Genomic DNA, 20,033 nt, shown 5'->3' with positions numbered 1-20,033 from the left:
CACACACAGTCACACACTGTCCACACACTCAAACTGGTCACACACAGTCACACACTGTCCACACACTCACCTGATCACAGACCAGTCCACTGTCCACACACTCACCTGGTCACACACAGTCACACACGGTCCACACACCAGTCCACTGTCCACACACTCACCTGGTCACAGACAAGTCCACTGTCCACACACTCAACCTGGTTACACACAGTCCACACACTCACCTGGTCTCGCACAGTCACACACTGTTCACACACTCACCTGGTCAAACACCAGTCCACTGTCCACACACTCACCTGGTCACATACAGTCACACACTGTCCACACACTCACCTGGTCACACACAGTCACGCACTGTCCACACTCTCACCTGGTCACAGACCAGTCCACTGTCCACACACTCAACCTGGTCACAGACCAGTCGACTGTCCACACACTGAACCTGGTCACACACAGTCACACACTGTCCACACACTCACTTGGTCACAGTCCAGTCCACTGTCCACACACACACCTGATCACACACAGTCACACACTGTCCACACACTCACCTGGTCACAGACCAGTCCACTGTCCACACACTCACCTGGTCACATACATCACACACTGTCCACAAACTGACCTGGTCACAGAACAGTCCACTGTCCACACACTCAACCTGGTCACAGACCAGTCCACTGTCCACACACTCAACCTGGTCACACACAGTCACACACTGTCCACACACTCACTTGGTCACAGACCAGTCCTCTGTCTACACACTCAACCTGGTTACACACAGTCACACACTGTCCACACACTCACCTGTTCACAGACCAGTCCACTGTCCACAAACTCACCTGGTCACACACAGTCACACACTGTCCACACACTCACCTAGTCACAGACCAGTCCACTGTCCACAAACTCACCTGGTCACACACAGTCACACACTGTCCACACACTCACCTGGTCACAGAGCACTCCATTGTCCACACACTCAACCTAGTCACAGTCAAGTCCACTGTCCACACACTCACCTGCTCACAGACAGTCACACACTGTCCACACACTCACCTGGTCACAGAGCACTCCATTGTCGACACACTCAACCTGGTCACAGACAAGTCCACTGTGCACACAGTGAACCTGGTCACAGACTAGTCCACTGTGCACACAGTGAACCTGGTCACAGACTAGTCCACTGTCCACACACTCACCTGGTCACAGACCAGTCCACTGTCCACACACCAAACCTGGTCACACACAGTCACACACTGTCCACACACTCAACCTGGTCACACACTGTCCACACACTCACCTGGTCTCACACAGTCAGACACTGTTCACACACTCACCTGGTTAAACACCAGTCTACTGTCCACACACTCAACCTGGTCACATACAGTCACACACTGTCCACACACTCACCTGGTCACAGACCAGTCCACTGTCCACACACTCAACCTGGTCACAGACCAGTCCACTGTCCACACACTGAACCTGGTCACACACAGTCACACACTGTCCACACACTCACCTGGTCACAGACATGTCCACTGTCCACACACTCAACCTGGTCACACACCGTCCACACACTCACCTCGTCACAGAGCACTCCATTGTCCACACACTCAACCAGGTCACAGACAAGTCCACTGTCCACACACTCACCTGGTCACACACAGTCACACACTGTCCACACACTCACTTGATCACAGCCCAGTCCACTGTCCAACCACACACCTGGTCACATACAGTCACACACTGTCCACACACTCATTTGGTCAGAGCCCAATCCACTGTCCACACACTCACCTGGTCACACACAGTCACACACTGTCCACACACTCACCTTGTCACAGACCAGTCCACTGTCCACACACTCACCTGGTCACACACAGTCACACACTGTCCACACACTCACTTGGTCACAGCCCAATCCACTGTCCACACACTCACCTGGTCACACACAGTCACACACTGTCCACACACTAACCTTGTCACAGACCAGTCCACTGTCCACACACTCAACCTGGTCACACACAGTCACACACTGTCGACACACTCAACCTGGTCACACACTGTCCACACACTCACCTGGTCTCACACAGTCACACACTGTCCACACACTCACCTGGTCACACACAGTCACACTCGGTCCACACACTCAACCTGGTCACACACTGTCGACACACTCACCTGGTCTCACACAGTCACACACGGTCCACACACTCACCTGGTCACACACTGTCCACACACTCACCTGGTCTCACACAGTCACACACTGTCCACACACTCACCTTGTCACAGACCACTCCACTGTCCACACACTCACCTGGTCGCACACAGGCACACACTGTCCACACACTCACTTGATCACAGACCAGTCCACTGTCCACACACTCACCTGGTCACACACAGTCACACACTGTCCACACACTCACTTGGTCACAGACCAGTCCACTGTCCACACACTCACCTGGTCACACACAGTCACACACTGTCCACACACTCACTTGGTCACAGACCAATCCACTGTCCACACACTCACCTGGTCACACACAGTCACACACTGTCCACACACTAACCTTGTCACAGACCAGTCCACTGTCCACACACTCAACCTGGTCACACACAATCACACACTGTCCACACACTCAACCTGGTCACACACTGTCCACACACTCACCTGGTCTCACACAGTCACACACGGTCCACACACTCACCTGGTCACACACAGTCACACACTGTCCATACACTCACTTGATCACAGACCAGTCCACGGTCCTACCGCACACCTGGTCACACACAGTCACACACTGTCCACACACTCACTTGGTCACAGACCAGTCCACTGTCCACACACTCACCTGGTCACACACAGTCACACACTGTCCACACACTAACCTTGTCACAGACCAGTCCACTGTCCACACACTCAACCTGGTCACACACAGTCACACACTGTCCACACACTCACTTGGTCACAGACCAGTCCACTGTCCACAGACACAACCTGGTCACAGACCAGTCCACTGTCCACACACTCACCTGGTCACAGAGCACTCCATTGTCGACACACTCAACCTGTTCACAGACAAGTACATTGTCCACACAGTCAACCTGGTCACAGACCAGTCCACTGTCCACACACTCACTTGGTCACACACAGTCACACACTGTCCACACACTCAAGCTGGTCACACACAGTCACACACTGGCCACACACTCACCTGGTCACAAACCAGTCCACTGTCCACACACTCACCTGGTCACATACATCACACAGTGACCAGGTCACAGAACAGTCCACTGTCCACACACTCAACCTGGTCACAGACCAGTCCACTGTCCACACAGTCACCTGGTCACACACAGACACACACTGTCCACACACTCAACCTGGTCACAGACCAGTCCACTGTCCACACACTCAAACTGGTCACACACAGTCACACACTGTCCACACACTCACCTGGTCACACACAGTCACACACTGTCCACACACTCACCTGATCACAGACCAGTCCACTGTCCACACACTCACCTGGTCACACACAGTCACACACGGTCCACACACCAGTCCACTGTCCACACACTCACCTGGTCACAGACAAGTCCACTGTCCACACACTCAACCTGGTTACACACAGTCCACACACTCACCTGGTCTCACACAGTCACACACTGTTCACACACTCACCTGGTCAAACACCAGTCCACTGTCCACACACTCACCTGGTCACATACAGTCACGCACTGTCCACACTCTCACCTGGTCACAGACCAGTCCACTGTCCACACACTGAACCTGGTCACAGACCAGTCCACTGTCCACACACTCAACCTGGTCACAGACCAGTCGACTGTCCACACACTGAACCTGGTCACACACAGTCACACACTGTCCACACACTCACTTGGTCACAGTCCAGTCCACTGTCCACACACACACCTGATCACACACAGTCACACACTGTCCACACACTCACCTGGTCACAGACCAGTCCACTGTCCACACACTCACCTGGTCACATACATCACACACTGTCCACAAACTGACCTGGTCACAGAACAGTCCACTGTCCACACACTCAACCTGGTCACAGACCAGTCCACTGTCCACACACTCAACCTGGTCACACACAGTCACACACTGTCCACACACTCACTTGGTCACAGACCAGTCCTCTGTCTACACACTCAACCTGGTTACACACAGTCACACACTGTCCACACACTCACCTGTTCACAGACCAGTCCACTGTCCACACACTCACCTGGTCACACACAGTCACACACTGTCCACACACTCACCTGGTCACAGACCAGTCCACTGTCCACAAACTCACCTGGTCACACACAGTCACACACTGTCCACACACTCACCTGGTCACAGAGCACTCCATTGTCCACACACTCAACCTAGTCACAGTCAAGTCCACTGTCCACACACTCACCTGGTCACAGACAGTCACACACTGTCCACACACTCACCTGGTCACAGAGCACTCCATTGTCGACACACTCAACCTGGTCACAGACAAGTCCACTGTGCACACAGTGAACCTGGTCACAGACTAGTCCACTGTCCACACACTCACCTGGTCACAGACCAGTCCACTGTCCACACACCAAACCTGGTCACACACAGTCACACACTGTCCACTCACTCACCTGGTCACACACAGTCACACACTGTCCACACACTCAACCTGGTCACACACTGTCCACACACTCACCTGGTCTCACACAGTCAGACACTGTTCACACACTCACCTGGTTAAACACCAGTCTACTGTCCACACACTCACCTGGTCACATACAGTCACACACTATCCACACACTCACCTGGTCACAGAGCACTCCATTGTCCACACACCAAACCTGGTCACACACAGTCACACACTGTCCACTCACTCACCTGGTCACACACAGTCACACACTGTCCACACACTCAACCTGGTCACACACTGTCCACACACTCACCTGGTCTCACACAGTCAGACACTGTTCACACACTCACCTGGTTAAACACCAGTCTACTGTCCACACACTCACCTGGTCACATACAGTCACACACTGTCCACACACTCAACCTGGTCACAGACCAGTCCACTGTCCACACACTGAACCTGGTCACACACAGTCACACACTGTCCACACACTCACCTGGTCACAGACATGTCCACTGTCCACACACTCAACCTGGTCACACACCGTCCACACACTCACCTGGTCACAGAGCACTCCATTGTCCACACACTCAACCTGGACCCAGACCAGTCCACTGTCCACACACTCACCTGGTCACACACAGTCACACACTGTCCACACACTCACTTGATCACAGCCCAGTCCACTGTCCAACCACACACCTGGTCACATACAGTCACACACTGTCCACACCCTCATTTGGTCACAGCCCAATCCACTGTCCACACACTCACCTGGTCACACACAGTCACACACTGTCCACACACTCACCTTGTCACAGACCAGTCCACTGTCCACACACTCACCTGGTCACACACAGTCACACACTGTCCACACACTCACTTGGTCACAGCCCAATCCACTGTCCACACACTCACCTGGTCACACACAGTCACACACTGTCCACACACTAACCTTGTCACAGACCAGTCCACTGTCCACACACTCAACCTGGTCACACACAGTCACACACTGTCCACACACTCACCTGGTCACACACAGTCACACACTGTCCACACACTCAACCTGGTTACACACAGTCCACACACTCACCTGGTCACAGTCCAGTCCACTGTCCACACACACACCTGATCACACACAGTCACACACTGTCCACACACTAACCTTGTCACAGACCAGTCCACTGTCCACACACTCAACCTGGTCACACACAGTCACACACTGTCCACACACTCACCTGGTCACAGACCAGTCCACTGTCCACACACTCACCTGGTCACACACAGTCACACACTGTCCACACACTCACCTGGTCACAGACCAGTCCACTGTCCACACACTCACCTGGTCACACACAGTCACACACTGTCCACAAACTGACCTGGTCACAGAACAGTCCACTGTCCACACACTCAACCTGGTCACAGACCAGTCCACTGTCCACACACTCAACCTGGTCACACACAGTCACACACTGTCCACACACTCACTTGGTCACAGACCAGTACACTGTCCACACACTCAACTGGTCACACACAGTCCACACACTCACCTTGTCACAGACCAGTCCACTGTCTACACACTCAACCTGGTTACACACATTCACACACTGTCCACACACTCACCTGATCACAGAGCAGTCCACTGTCCACACACTCAACCTGGTCACAGACAAGTACACTGTCCACACACTCACCTGGTCACAGACAAGTCCACTGTCCACACACTCAAGCTGGTCACACACAGTCACACACTGTCCACACACTCACCTGGTCACAGAGCACTCCATTGTCCACACACTCAACCTAGTCACAGTCAAGTCCACTGTCCACACACTCACCTGGTCACAGACAGTCACACACTGTCAACACACTCACCTGGTCACAGAGCACTCCATTGTCGACACACTCAACCTGGTCACAGACAAGTCCACTGTGCACACAGTGAAACTTGTCACAGACTAGTCCACTGTCCACACACTCACCTGGTCACAGACCAGTCCACTGTCCACACACTCAACCTGGTCACACACAGTCACACACTGTCCACTCACTCACCTGGTCACACACAGTCACACACTGTCCACACACTCAACCTGGTCACAGACCAGTCCACTGTCCACACACTCACCTGGTCTCACACAGTCACACACTGTTCACACACTCACCTGGTCAAACACCAGTCTACTGTCCACACACTCACCTGGTCACATACAGTCACACACTGTCCACACACTCACCTGGTCACAGACCAGTCCACTGTCCACACACTCAACCTGGTCACAGACCAGTCCACTGTCCACACACTGAACCTGCTCACACACAGTCACACACTGTCCACACACTCACTTGGTCACAGACCAGTCCACTGTCCACACACACACTTGGTCATACACAGTCACACACTGTCCACACACTCACCTGGTCACAGAACAGTCCACTGTCCACACACTCAACCTGGTCACACACCGTCCACACACTCACCTGGTCACAGAGCACTCCATTGTCCACACACTCAACCTGGACCCAGACCAGTCCACTGTCCAGACACTCATCTGGTCACACATAGTCACACACTGTCCACACACTCACCAGGTCAGACACAGTCACACACTGTCCACACACTCACCTTTTCACAGACCAGTCCACTGTCCACACACTCAACCTGGTCACAGACCAGTCCACTGTCCACACACTCAACCTGGTCACACACAGTCACACACTGTCCACACACTCAACCTGGTCACACACTGTCCACACACTCACCTGGTCACAGACCAGTCCACTGTCCACACACTCAACCTGGTCACACACAGTCACACACTGTCCACACACTCAACCTGGTCACACACTGTCCACACACTCACCTGGTCACAGACATGTCCACTGTCCACACACTCAACCTGGTCACACACCGTCCACACACTCACCTGGTCAGACACAGTGACACACTGTCCACACAGTCACCTGGTCAGACACAGTCACACACCGTCCAGACACTCACCTGGTCACAGACCAGTCCACTGTCGACACACCCACCTGGACACACACAGTCACACACTGTCCACACACTCAACCTGGTCAAAGAACAGTCCACTGTCCACACACTCAACTTGTCACAGACCAGTCCACTGTCGACACACTCACCTGGTCACACACAGTCACACACTGTCCACACACTCAGCTGGTCACAGACCAGTCCACTGTCCACACAGTCACCTGGTCACAGACCAGTCCACTGTTCACATACACACCTGGTTACACAGTCACACACTGTCCACACACTCAGCTGGTCACACACAGTTACACACTGTCCACACACTCACCTGGTCACAGACCAGTCCACTGTCCACACATTCAACCTGGTCACACACTGTCCATACACTCCCCTGGTCTCACACAGTCACACACTGTCCACACACTCACCTGGTCACACACAGTCACACACAGTCCACACACTCAAACTGGTCACACACTGTCACACACTGTCCACACACTCAACCTGGTCACACACTGTCCACACACTCACCTGGTCTCACACAGTCACACACTGTTCACAGAATCACCTGGTCAAACAACAGTCCACTGTCCACACACTCACCTGGTCACATACAGTCACACACTGTCCACACACTCACCTGGTCACATACAGTCACACACTGTCCACACACTCAACCTGGTCACAGAGCAGTCGACTGTCCACACACTGAACCTGGTCACACACAGTCACACAATGTCCACACACTCACTTGGTCACAGTCCAGTCCACTGTCCACACACACACCTGGTCACACACAGTCACACACTGTCCACACACTCACATGGTCACACACAGTCACACACTGTCCACACACTCACCTGGTCACAGACCAGTCCACTGTCCACACACTCAAGCTGGTCACACACAGTCACACACTGGCCACACACTCACCTGGTCACTAACCAGTCCACTGTCCACACACTCACCTGGTCACATACATCACACACTGTCCACACAGTGACCTCGTCACAGAACAGTCCACTGTCCACACACTCAACCTGGTCACAGACCAGTCCACTGTCCACACACTCACCTGGTCAAAGAACAGTCCACTGTCCTCACACTCACCTGGTCACACACTGTCACACACTGTCCACACACTCACCTGGTCAAACACCAGTCTACTGTCCACACACTCACCTGGTCACATACAGTCACACACTGTCCACACACTCACCTGGTCACAGACAAGTCCACTGCCCACACACTGAACCTGGTCACACACAGACAAACACTGTCCACACACTCACTTGGTCACAGACCAGTCCACTGTCCACACACACACCTGGTCACACACAGTCACACACTGTCCACACACTCAACCTGGTCACAGACCAGTCCACTGTCCACACACTCATCTGGTCACACACAGTCACACACTGTCCACACACTCACCTTGTCACAGACCAATCCACTGTCCACACACTCACCTGGTCACACACAGTCACACACTGTCCACACACTCAACCTGGTCACACACTGTCCACACACTCACCTGGTCACACACAGTCACACACTGTCCACACACTCACCTTGTCACAGACCAGTCCACTGTCCACACACTCACCTGGTCACACACAGTCACACACTGTCCACACACTCACTTGATCACAGACCAGTCCACTGTCCAACCACACACCTGGTCACATACAGTCACACACTGTCCACACACTCACCTGGTCACAGACATGTCCACTGTCCACACACTCAACCTGGTCACAGACCAGTCCACTGTCCACACACTCACCTGGTCAGACACAGTCACACATTGTCCACACACTCAACTTGTCACAGACATGTCCACTGTCCACACACTCACCTGGACACACACAGTCACACACTGTCCACACACTCAACCTGGTCAAAGAACAGTCCACTGTCCACACACTCAACCTGGTCACACACAGTCACACACTGTCCACACACTCACCTGGTCACAGACATGTCCACTGTCCACACACTCACCTGGTCACAGACCAGTCCACTGTCCACACACTCAACCTGGTCACACACAGTCACACACTGTCCACACACTCACCTGGTCACAGACCAGTCCACTGTCCACACACTCAACCTGGTCACAGACCAGTCCACTGTCCACACACTGAACCTGGTCACACACAGTCACACACTGTCCACACACTCAATCTGGTCACACACTGTCCACACATTCACCTGATCCCACACAGTTACACACTGTCCACACACTCATTTGGTCACACACAGTCACACACAGTCCACACACTCAACTGCTCACACACAGTCACACACTGTCCACACACTCAGCTGGTCACACACAGTTGCACACTGTCCACACACTCACCTGGTCACAGACCAGTCCACTGTCCACACACTCACCTGGTCACACACAGTCACACACTGTCCACACACTCACCTGGTCACAGACAGTCACACACTGTCTACACACTCACCTGGTCACACACTGTCACACACTGTCCACACACTCAACCTGGTCACACACCGTCCACTGTCCACACACTCACCTGGTCAAAGAACAGTCCACTGTCCACACACTCACCTGGTCACACACAGTCACACACTGTCCAAACACTCAACCTGGTCACACACTGTCCACACACTCACCTGGTCTCACACAGTCACACACTGTCCACACACTCAACCTGGTCACGGACAAGTCCACTGTCCACACACTTAAGCTGGTCACAGACAGTCACACACTTTCCACACACTCACCTGGTCACAGACCAGTCCACTGTCCACAAACTCACCTGGTCACACACTGTCACACACTGTCCATACACTCACCTGGTCACAGAGCACTCCATTGTCCACAGACTCAACCTAGTCACAGTGAAGTCCACTGTCCACACACTCACCTGGTCACAGACAGTCACACACTGTCTACACACTCACCTGGTCACAGAGCACTTCATTGTCGACACACTCAACCTGGTCACAGACAAGTCCACTGTCCACACACTCACCTGGTCACACACAGCCACACACTGTCCACACACACAACCTGGTCACAGACCAGTCCACTGTCCACACACTGAACCTGGTCACACACAGTCACACACTGTCCACACACTCACTTAATCACAGACCAGTTCACTGTCCACACACTCAAGCTGGTCACACACAGTCACACACTGTCCACACACTCACCTGGTCACAGACCAGTCCACTGTCCACAAACTCACCTGATCACACACAGTCACACACTGTCCACACATTCACCTGGTCACAGAGCACTCCATTGTCCAGACACTCAACCTAGTCACAGACCAGTCCGCTGTCCACACACTCACCTGGTCAAAGAACAGTCCACTGTCCACACACTCAACCTGGTCACACACCGTCCACACACTCACCTGGTCACAGAGCACTCCATTGTCCACACACTCAACCTGGTCACAGACCAGTCCGCTGTCCACACACTCACCTGGTCAAAGAACAGTCCACTGTCCACACAGTCAACCTGGTCACACACAGTCCACACACTCACCTGGCCACACACAGTCACACACTGTCCACACACTCAACCTGGTCACACACTGTCCACACACTCACCTGGTCTCACACAGTCACACACTGTCCACACACTCACCTGGTCACAGACCAGTCCACTGTCCACACACTCAGCCTGTTCACAGACAAGTCCACTGTCCACACACTCAAGCTGGTCACACACAGTCACACACTGTCCACACACTCACCTGGTCACAGAGCACTCCACTGTCCACACACTCACCTGGTCACAGACCAGTCCACTGTCCACACACTCACCTGGTCACACACAGTCACACACTGTCCACACACTCAACCTGGTCACAGACCACTTCACTGTCCACACACTCCACCTGATCACAGACCAGTGCACTGTCCACAAACTCACCTGGTCACACACAGTCACACACTGTCCACACACTCACCTGGTCACAGAGCACTCCATTGTCGACACACTCAACCTAGTCACAGTCAAGTCCACTGTCCACACAGTCACCTGGTCACAGACAGTCACACACTGTCTACACACTCACCTGGTCACAGAGCACTTCATTGTCGACACACTCAACCTGGTCACAACAAGTCCACTGTCCACACACTCACCTGGTCACACACAGTCACACACTGTCCACACACACAACCTGGTCACACACAGTCACACACTGTCCACACACTCACTTGGTCACAGACCAGTTCACTGTCCACACACTCAACCTGGTCACACACAGTAACACACTGTCCACACACTCACCTGGTCACAGACATGTCCACTGTCCACACACTCAACCTGGTCACACACCGTCCACACTCTCACCAGGTCAGACACAGTCACACACTGTCCACACACTCAACTGGTCACAGACCAGTCCACTGTCCACACACCCACCTGGTCAAAGAACAGTCCACTGTCCACAAACTCACCTGGTCACACACAGTCACACACTGTCCACACACTCACCTTGTCACAGACCAGTCCACTGTCTACACACTCACCTGGTCACAGACCAGTCAACTGTCTACACACTCAACCTGGTCACACACAGTCACACACTGTCCACACACTCACCTGGTCACACACAGTCACACACTGTCCACACACTCACCTGGTCACAGACCAGTCAACTGTCTACACACTCAACCTGGTCACACACAGTCACACACTGTCTACACACTCACCTGGTCACAGACCAGTCAACTGTCTACACACTCAACCTGGTCACACACAGTCACACACTGTCCACACACTCACATGGTCACAGACCAGTCCACTGTCCACACACTCACCTGGTCACACACAGTCACACACTGCCCACACACTCACCTGGTCACATACATCACACACTGTCCACACACTCACCTGGTCACAGACCAGTCCACTGTCCACACACTCACCTGGTCACAGACCAGTCCACTGTCCACAAACTCACCTGGTCACACACAGTCACACACTTTCCACACACTCACCTGGTCACAGACCAGTCCACTGTCCACACACTCAACCTGGTCACAGACAAGTCCACTGTCCACACACTCAACCTGGTCACAGATCAGTCCTCTGTCCACACACTCAACCTAGTCACACACAGTCACACACTGTCCACACACTCACTTGGTCACAGACCAGTATACTGTCCACACACTCACCTGGTCACACACAGTCACACACTGTCCACACACTCATCTTGTCACAGACCAGTCCACTGTCTACACACTCAACCGGGTCACACACAGTCGCACACTGTCCATACACTCACCTGGTCACAGACCAGTCCACTGTCCACACACTCACCTGGTCACAGACCAGTCCACTGTCCACACACTCAACCTGGTCACAGACAAGTCCACTGTCCACACACTCAAGCTGGTCACACACAGTCACACACTGTCCACACACTCACCTGGTCACAGACCAGTCCACTGTCCACACACTCAAGCTGGTCACACACAGTCACACACTGTCCACACACTCACCTGGTCACAGACCAGTCCACTGTCCACAAACTCACCTGATCACACACAGTCACACACTGTCCACACACTCACCTGGTCACAGACCAGTCCGCTGTCCACACACTCACCTGGTCAAAGAACAGTCCACTGTCCACACACTCAACCTGGTCACACACCGTCCACACACTCACCTGGTCACAGAGCACTCCATTGTCCACACACTCAACCTGGTCACAGACCAGTCCGCTGTCCACACACTCACCTGGTCAAAGAACAGTCCACTGTCCACACACTCAACCTGGTCACACACAGTCACACACTGTCCACACACTCACCTGGTCTCACACAGTCACACACTGTCCACACACTCACCTGGTCACAGACCAGTCCACTGTCCACACACTCACCTGGTCACAGACAAGTCCACTGTCCACACACTCAAGCTGGTCACACACATTCACACACTGTCCACACACTCACCTGGTCACAGAGCACTTCATTGTCGACACACTCAACCTAGTCACAGTCAAGTCCACTGTCCACACAGTCACCTGGTCACACACAGTCACACACTGTCTACACACTCACCTGGTCACAGAGCACTTCATTGTCGACACACTCAACCTGGTCACACACCGTCCACACTCTCACCAGGTCAGACACAGTCACACACTGTCCACACACTCAACTGGTCACAGACCAGCCCACTGTCCACACACTCACCTGGTCAAAGAACAGTCCACTGTCTACACACTCACCTGGTCACAGACCAGTCAACTGTCTACACACTCAACCTGGTCACACACAGTCACACACTGTCCACACACTCACCTGGTCACAGACCAGTCCACTGTCCACACACTCACCTGGTCACACAGTCACACACTGTCCACACACTCACCTGGTCACAGACCAGTCCACTGTCCACACACTCAAGCTGGTCACACACAGTCACACACTGTCCACACACTCACCTGGTCACAGAGCACTCCATTGTCCACAGACTCAACCTAGTCACAGACAAATCCACTGTCCACACACTCACCTGGTCACACACAGTCACACACTGTCCACACACTAACCTTGTCACAGACCAGTCCACTGTCCACACATTCAACCTGGTCACACACTGTCCACACACTCACCTGGTCTCACACAGTCACACACTGTTCACACACTCACCTGGTCACAGACCAGTCCATTGTCCACAGACTCAACCTAGTCACAGACAAGTCCACTGTCCACACACTCAAGCTGGTCACACACAGTCACACACTGTCCACACACTCACCTGGTCACAGACCAGTCCACTGTCCACACACTCACCTGGTCACACACAGTCATACACTGTCCACACACTCACTTGGTCACAGACCAGTCCACTGTCCACACACTCACCTGGTCTCACACAGTCACACACTGTTCACACACTCACCTGGTCACAGACCAGTCCATTGTCCACAGACTCAACCTAGTCACAGACAAGTCCACTGTCCACACACTCAAGCTGGTCACACACAGTCACACACTGTCCACACACTCACCTGGTCACAGACCAGTCCACTGTCCACACACTAACCTTGTCACAGACCAGTCCACTGTCCACACATTCAACCTGGTCACACACAGTCACACACTGTCCACAAACTGACCTGGTCACTCACTGTCCACACACTCACCTGGTCTCACACAGTCACACACTGTTCACACACTCACCTGGTCAAACACCAGTCCACTGTCAACACACTCACCTGGTCACACACAGTCACACACTGTCCACACACTCACTTGGTCACAGTCCAGTCCACTGTCCACACACTCAACCTGGTCACAGATCAGTCCTCTGTCCACACACTCAACCTGGTCACACACAGTCACACACTGTCCACACACTCACTTGGTCACAGACCAGTATACTGTCCACACACTCACCTGGTCACACACAGTCACACACTGTCCACACACTCACCTTGTCACAGACCAGTCCACTGTCTACACACTCAACCTGGTCACACACAGTCGCACACTGTCCACACACTCACCTGGTCACAGACCAGTCCACTTTTCACACACTCACCTGGTCACACACAGTCACACACTGTCCACACACTCACCTGGTCACAGACCAGTCCACTGTCCACAAACTCACCTGGTCACACACAGTCACACACCGTCCACACACTCACCTGGTCACAGAGCACTCCATTGTCCACACACTCAACCTGGTCACAGACCAGTCCGCTGTCCACACACTCAACCTGGTCACACACAGTCACACACTGTCCACACACTCACCTGGTCTCACACAGTCACACACTGTCCACACACTCACCTGGTCACAGACCAGTCACACACTTTCCACACACTCACCTGGTCACACACAGTCACACACTGTACACACACTCACCTGGTCACAGACCAGTCCACTGTCCACAAACTCACCTGGTCACACACAGTCACACACTGTCCACACACTAACCTGGTCACAGAGCACTCCATTGTCGACACACTCAACCTCGTCACAGTCAAGTCCACTGTCCACACATTCACCTGGTCACAGACAGTCACACACTGTCTACACACTCACCTGGTCACAGAGCAGTCCATTGTCGACACACTCAACCTGGTCACAGACAAGTCCACTGTCCACACAGTCACCTGGTCACAGACAGTCACACACTGTCTACACACTCACCTGGTCACAGAGCACTTCATTGTACACACAATCAACCTGGTCACAGACAAGTCCACTGTCCACACACTGAACCTGGTCACACACAGTCACACACTGTCCACACACTCACCTGGTCACACACAGTCACACACTGTCCACACACTCACTTGATCACAGCCCAGTTCACTGTCCACACACTCAACCTGGTCACACACAGTAACACACTGTCCACACACTCACCTGGTCACAGAGCAGTCCACTGTCCACACACCCACCTGGTTACACACAGTCACACACTGTCCACACACTCACCTGGTCACAGACCAGTCCGCTGTCCACACACTCACCTGGTCAAAGAACAGTCCACTGTCCACACACTCAACCTGGTCACACACAGTCACACACTGTCCACACACTCACCTGGTCACACACAGTCACACACTGTCCACACACTCAACCTGGTCACACACTGTCCACACACTCACCTGGTCTCACAGAGTCACACACTGTCCAGACACTCACCTGGTCACAGACAAGTCCACTGTCCACACACTCAACCTGGTCACAGACAGTCACACACTTTCCACACACTCACCTGGTCACACACAGTCACACACTGTCCACACACTAACCTGGTCACAGAGCACTCCATTGTCGACACACTCAACCTCGTCACAGTCAAGTCCACTGTCCACACAGTCACCTGGTCACACACAGTCACACACTGTCCACACACACAACCTGGTCACAGACCAGTCCACTGTCCACACACTGAACCTGGTCACACACAGTCACACACTGTCCACACACTCACCTGGTCACACACAGTCACACACTGTCCACACACTCAACTGGTCACAGACCAGTCCACTGTCCACACACTCAAGCTGGTCACAGACCAGTCCACTGTCGACACACCCACCTGGACACACACAGTCACACACTGTCCACACACTCACCTTGTCACAGACCAGTCCACTGTACACACACTCACCTGGTCAAAGAACAGTCCACTGTCCACACACTCAACCTGGTCACACACAGTCACACACTGTCCACACACTCACCTTGTCACAGACCAGTCCACTGTCTACACACTCACCTGGTCACAGACCAGTCCACTGTCCACACACTCACCTGGTCTCACACAGTCACACACTGTCCACACACTCACCTGGTCACAGACCAGTCCACTGTCCACACACTCAACCTGGTCACAGACTAGTCCACTGTCCACACACTCACCTGGTCACACACAGTCACACACTGTCCACACACTCACCTGGTCACATACAGTCACACACTGTCCACACACTCACCTGGTCACATACAGTCACCCACTGTCCACACACTCACCTGGTTACAGACCAGTCCACTGTCCACACACTCAAGCTGGTCACAGACAAGTCCACTGTCCACACACTCACCTGGTCACACACATTCACACACTGTCCACACACTCACCTGGTCACAGAGCACTCCATTGTCCACAGACTCAACCTAGTCACACACAGTCACACACTGTCCACACACTAACCTGGTCAAACACCAGTCCACTGTCCACACACTCACCTGGTCACACACAGTCACACACTGTCCACACACTCACCTGGTCACAGACCAGTCCACTGTCCACACACTCACCTGGTCACACACAGTCACACACTGTCCACACACTCACCTTGTCACAGACCAGTCCACTGTCTACACACTCAACCTGGTCACACACAGTCGCACACTGTCCACACACTCACCTGGTCACAGACCAGTCCACTGTCCACACAGTCACCTGGTCACACACAGTCACACACAGTCACACACTGTCCACACACTCACCTGGTCACAGACCAGTCCACTGTCCACAAACTCACCTGGTCACACACAGTCACACACTGTCCACACACTCACCTGGTCACAGACAAGTCCACTGTCCACACACTCAAGCTGGTCACACACAGTCACACACTGTCCACACACTCACCTGGTCACAGAGCACTCCATTGTCCACACACTCAACCTAGTCACAGACCAGTCCGCTGTCCACACACTCAACCTGGTCACACACCGTCCACACACTCACCTGGTCACAGAGCACTCCATTGTCCACACACTCAACCTGGTCACAGACCAGTCCGCTGTCCACACACTCACCTGGTCAAAGAACAGTCCACTGTCCACACACTCACCTGGTCAAAGAACAGTCCACTGTCCACACACTCAACCTGGTCACACACAGTCACACACTGTCCACACACTCACCTGGTCACACACAGTCACACACTGTCCACACACTCAACCTGGTCACACACAGACAAACACTGTCCACACACTGACCTGGTCTCACACAGTCACACACTGTCCACACACTCACCTGGTCACAGACCAGTCCACTGTCCACACACTCACCTGGTCACACACAGTGACACACTGTCCACACACCCACCTGGTCACACAGAGTCACACACTGTCGACACACTGAAACTGGTCACACACAGTCACACACTGTCCACACACTCACCTGGTCACACAGAGTCACACACTGTCCACACACCCACCTGGTCACACACAGTCACACACTGTCCACACACTCATCTGGTTAAACACAGTCACACACTGTCCACACACTCACTTGGTCACACACAGTCACACACTGTCCACACACTCACTTGGTCACACACAGTCACACACTGTCCACACACTCATCTGGTTAAACACAGTCACACACTGTCCACACACTCACTTGGTCACACACAGTCACACACTGTCCACTCACCCACCTGGTCACACACAGTCACACACTGTCCACACACCCACCTGGTCACATGCAGTCACACACTGTCCACACACTCAAAATGGTCACACAGAGTCACACACTGTCCACTCACTCACCTGGTCACACGCAGTCACACACTGTCCACACACTCAACCTGGTACACACAGTCACACAGTGTCCACACACTCACCTGGTCACAGACCAGTCCACTGTCCACATACTCACCTGGTCACAGACCAGTCCACTGTCCACACACCCACCTGGTTACACAGTCACACACTGTCCACACAGTCACCTGGTCACACACAGTGACACACTGTCCACACACCCACCTGGTCACACAGAGTCACACACTGTCGACACACTGAAACTGGTCACACACAGTCACACACTGTCCACACACTCACCTGGTCACACAGAGTCACACACTGTCCACACACCCACCTGGTCACACACAGTCACACACTGTCCACACACTCATCTGGTTAAACACAGTCACACACTGTCCACACACTCACTTGGTCACACACAGTCACACACTGTCTACACACTCACTTGGTCACACACAGTCACACACTGTCTACACACTCACCTGGTCACACACAGTCACACACTGTCCACTCACCCACCTGGTCACAGACCAGTCCACTGTCCACACACTCACCTGGTCAGACACAGTCACACACTGTCCACACACCCAACCTGTTTACACACAGTCACACACTGTCCACACACTCACCTGGTCACAACCAGTCCACTTTCCACACACTCACCTGGTCACACACAGTCACACACTGTCCACACACCCAACCTGGTCACACACCCCCTGACCCACCTGCATTAAAGGCCACAAGGACCCCACTGACCTCATCAGACAACACCGACCCACAGAACCGCAGTGCAGCAAGTTATCCTTGACATCCAAGGACCATCCCAGAACAGAGGGTAAATCCCTGCTCCTTGCGCTTCTGTTGTCTGAATCCCACACTTACCTGCTTTACAAATCCACTCCAAGTAGCCGTTGAGCTCTCTTTCGATCTGCTGTTGCCTCCTCAGTTTCAGGAACGCTCTTCTATTCTCCACCCTCTCCCTCTCTTTGGCAAACTCCCTGCAACAAAGGTGCTCCCGTTAAAGCAGAGGTAATGGACACTTGACAAGGACTCACATCAACGATGTATGGAGACATAGCACGGAAAAGGTCCTTCTGGACCTTTGAGCCCTTGAGTCACGCTGCCCAGCAACATCCTGACTTAATCCTAGCCTAATCATGGGGTAATTTACAATGGCCAGTTAACGAACCAACTGGTACGTCTTTGGAATGTGCGAGGAAACCAGATACCTGGAGAAACCACGAGCGGTGATGAGGACTTAGAGGGAGAGGTGGGAATTGAACCTGGGTTGCCCGTACTGGATAATAATGTGGTAAATTGGAAAAGCACATTTGTG

The 20,033-nt window shown here is 53.2% G+C and overlaps 1 protein-coding gene across 1 annotated transcript in view; it reads right to left on the bottom strand.

Moving 5' to 3' along the window:
- Nucleotides 1-20,033, bottom strand: part of cacna1aa (calcium channel, voltage-dependent, P/Q type, alpha 1A subunit, a) — a 478,641-nt gene that overhangs the window by 384,168 nt on the left and 74,440 nt on the right. The window contains 1 exon segment of the mRNA XM_073069345.1: nt 19,580-19,695. Within this exon segment, the coding sequence (XP_072925446.1) occupies nt 19,580-19,695 (116 nt within the window).

This window comes from Hemitrygon akajei, chromosome 16 (assembly GCF_048418815.1).
Source record: "Hemitrygon akajei chromosome 16, sHemAka1.3, whole genome shotgun sequence".
Lineage (NCBI taxonomy): Eukaryota > Metazoa > Chordata > Chondrichthyes > Myliobatiformes > Dasyatidae > Hemitrygon > Hemitrygon akajei.
Note: the sequence above shows the minus strand (reverse complement) of the source record. Positions and strands in the feature narration are given on the sequence as shown.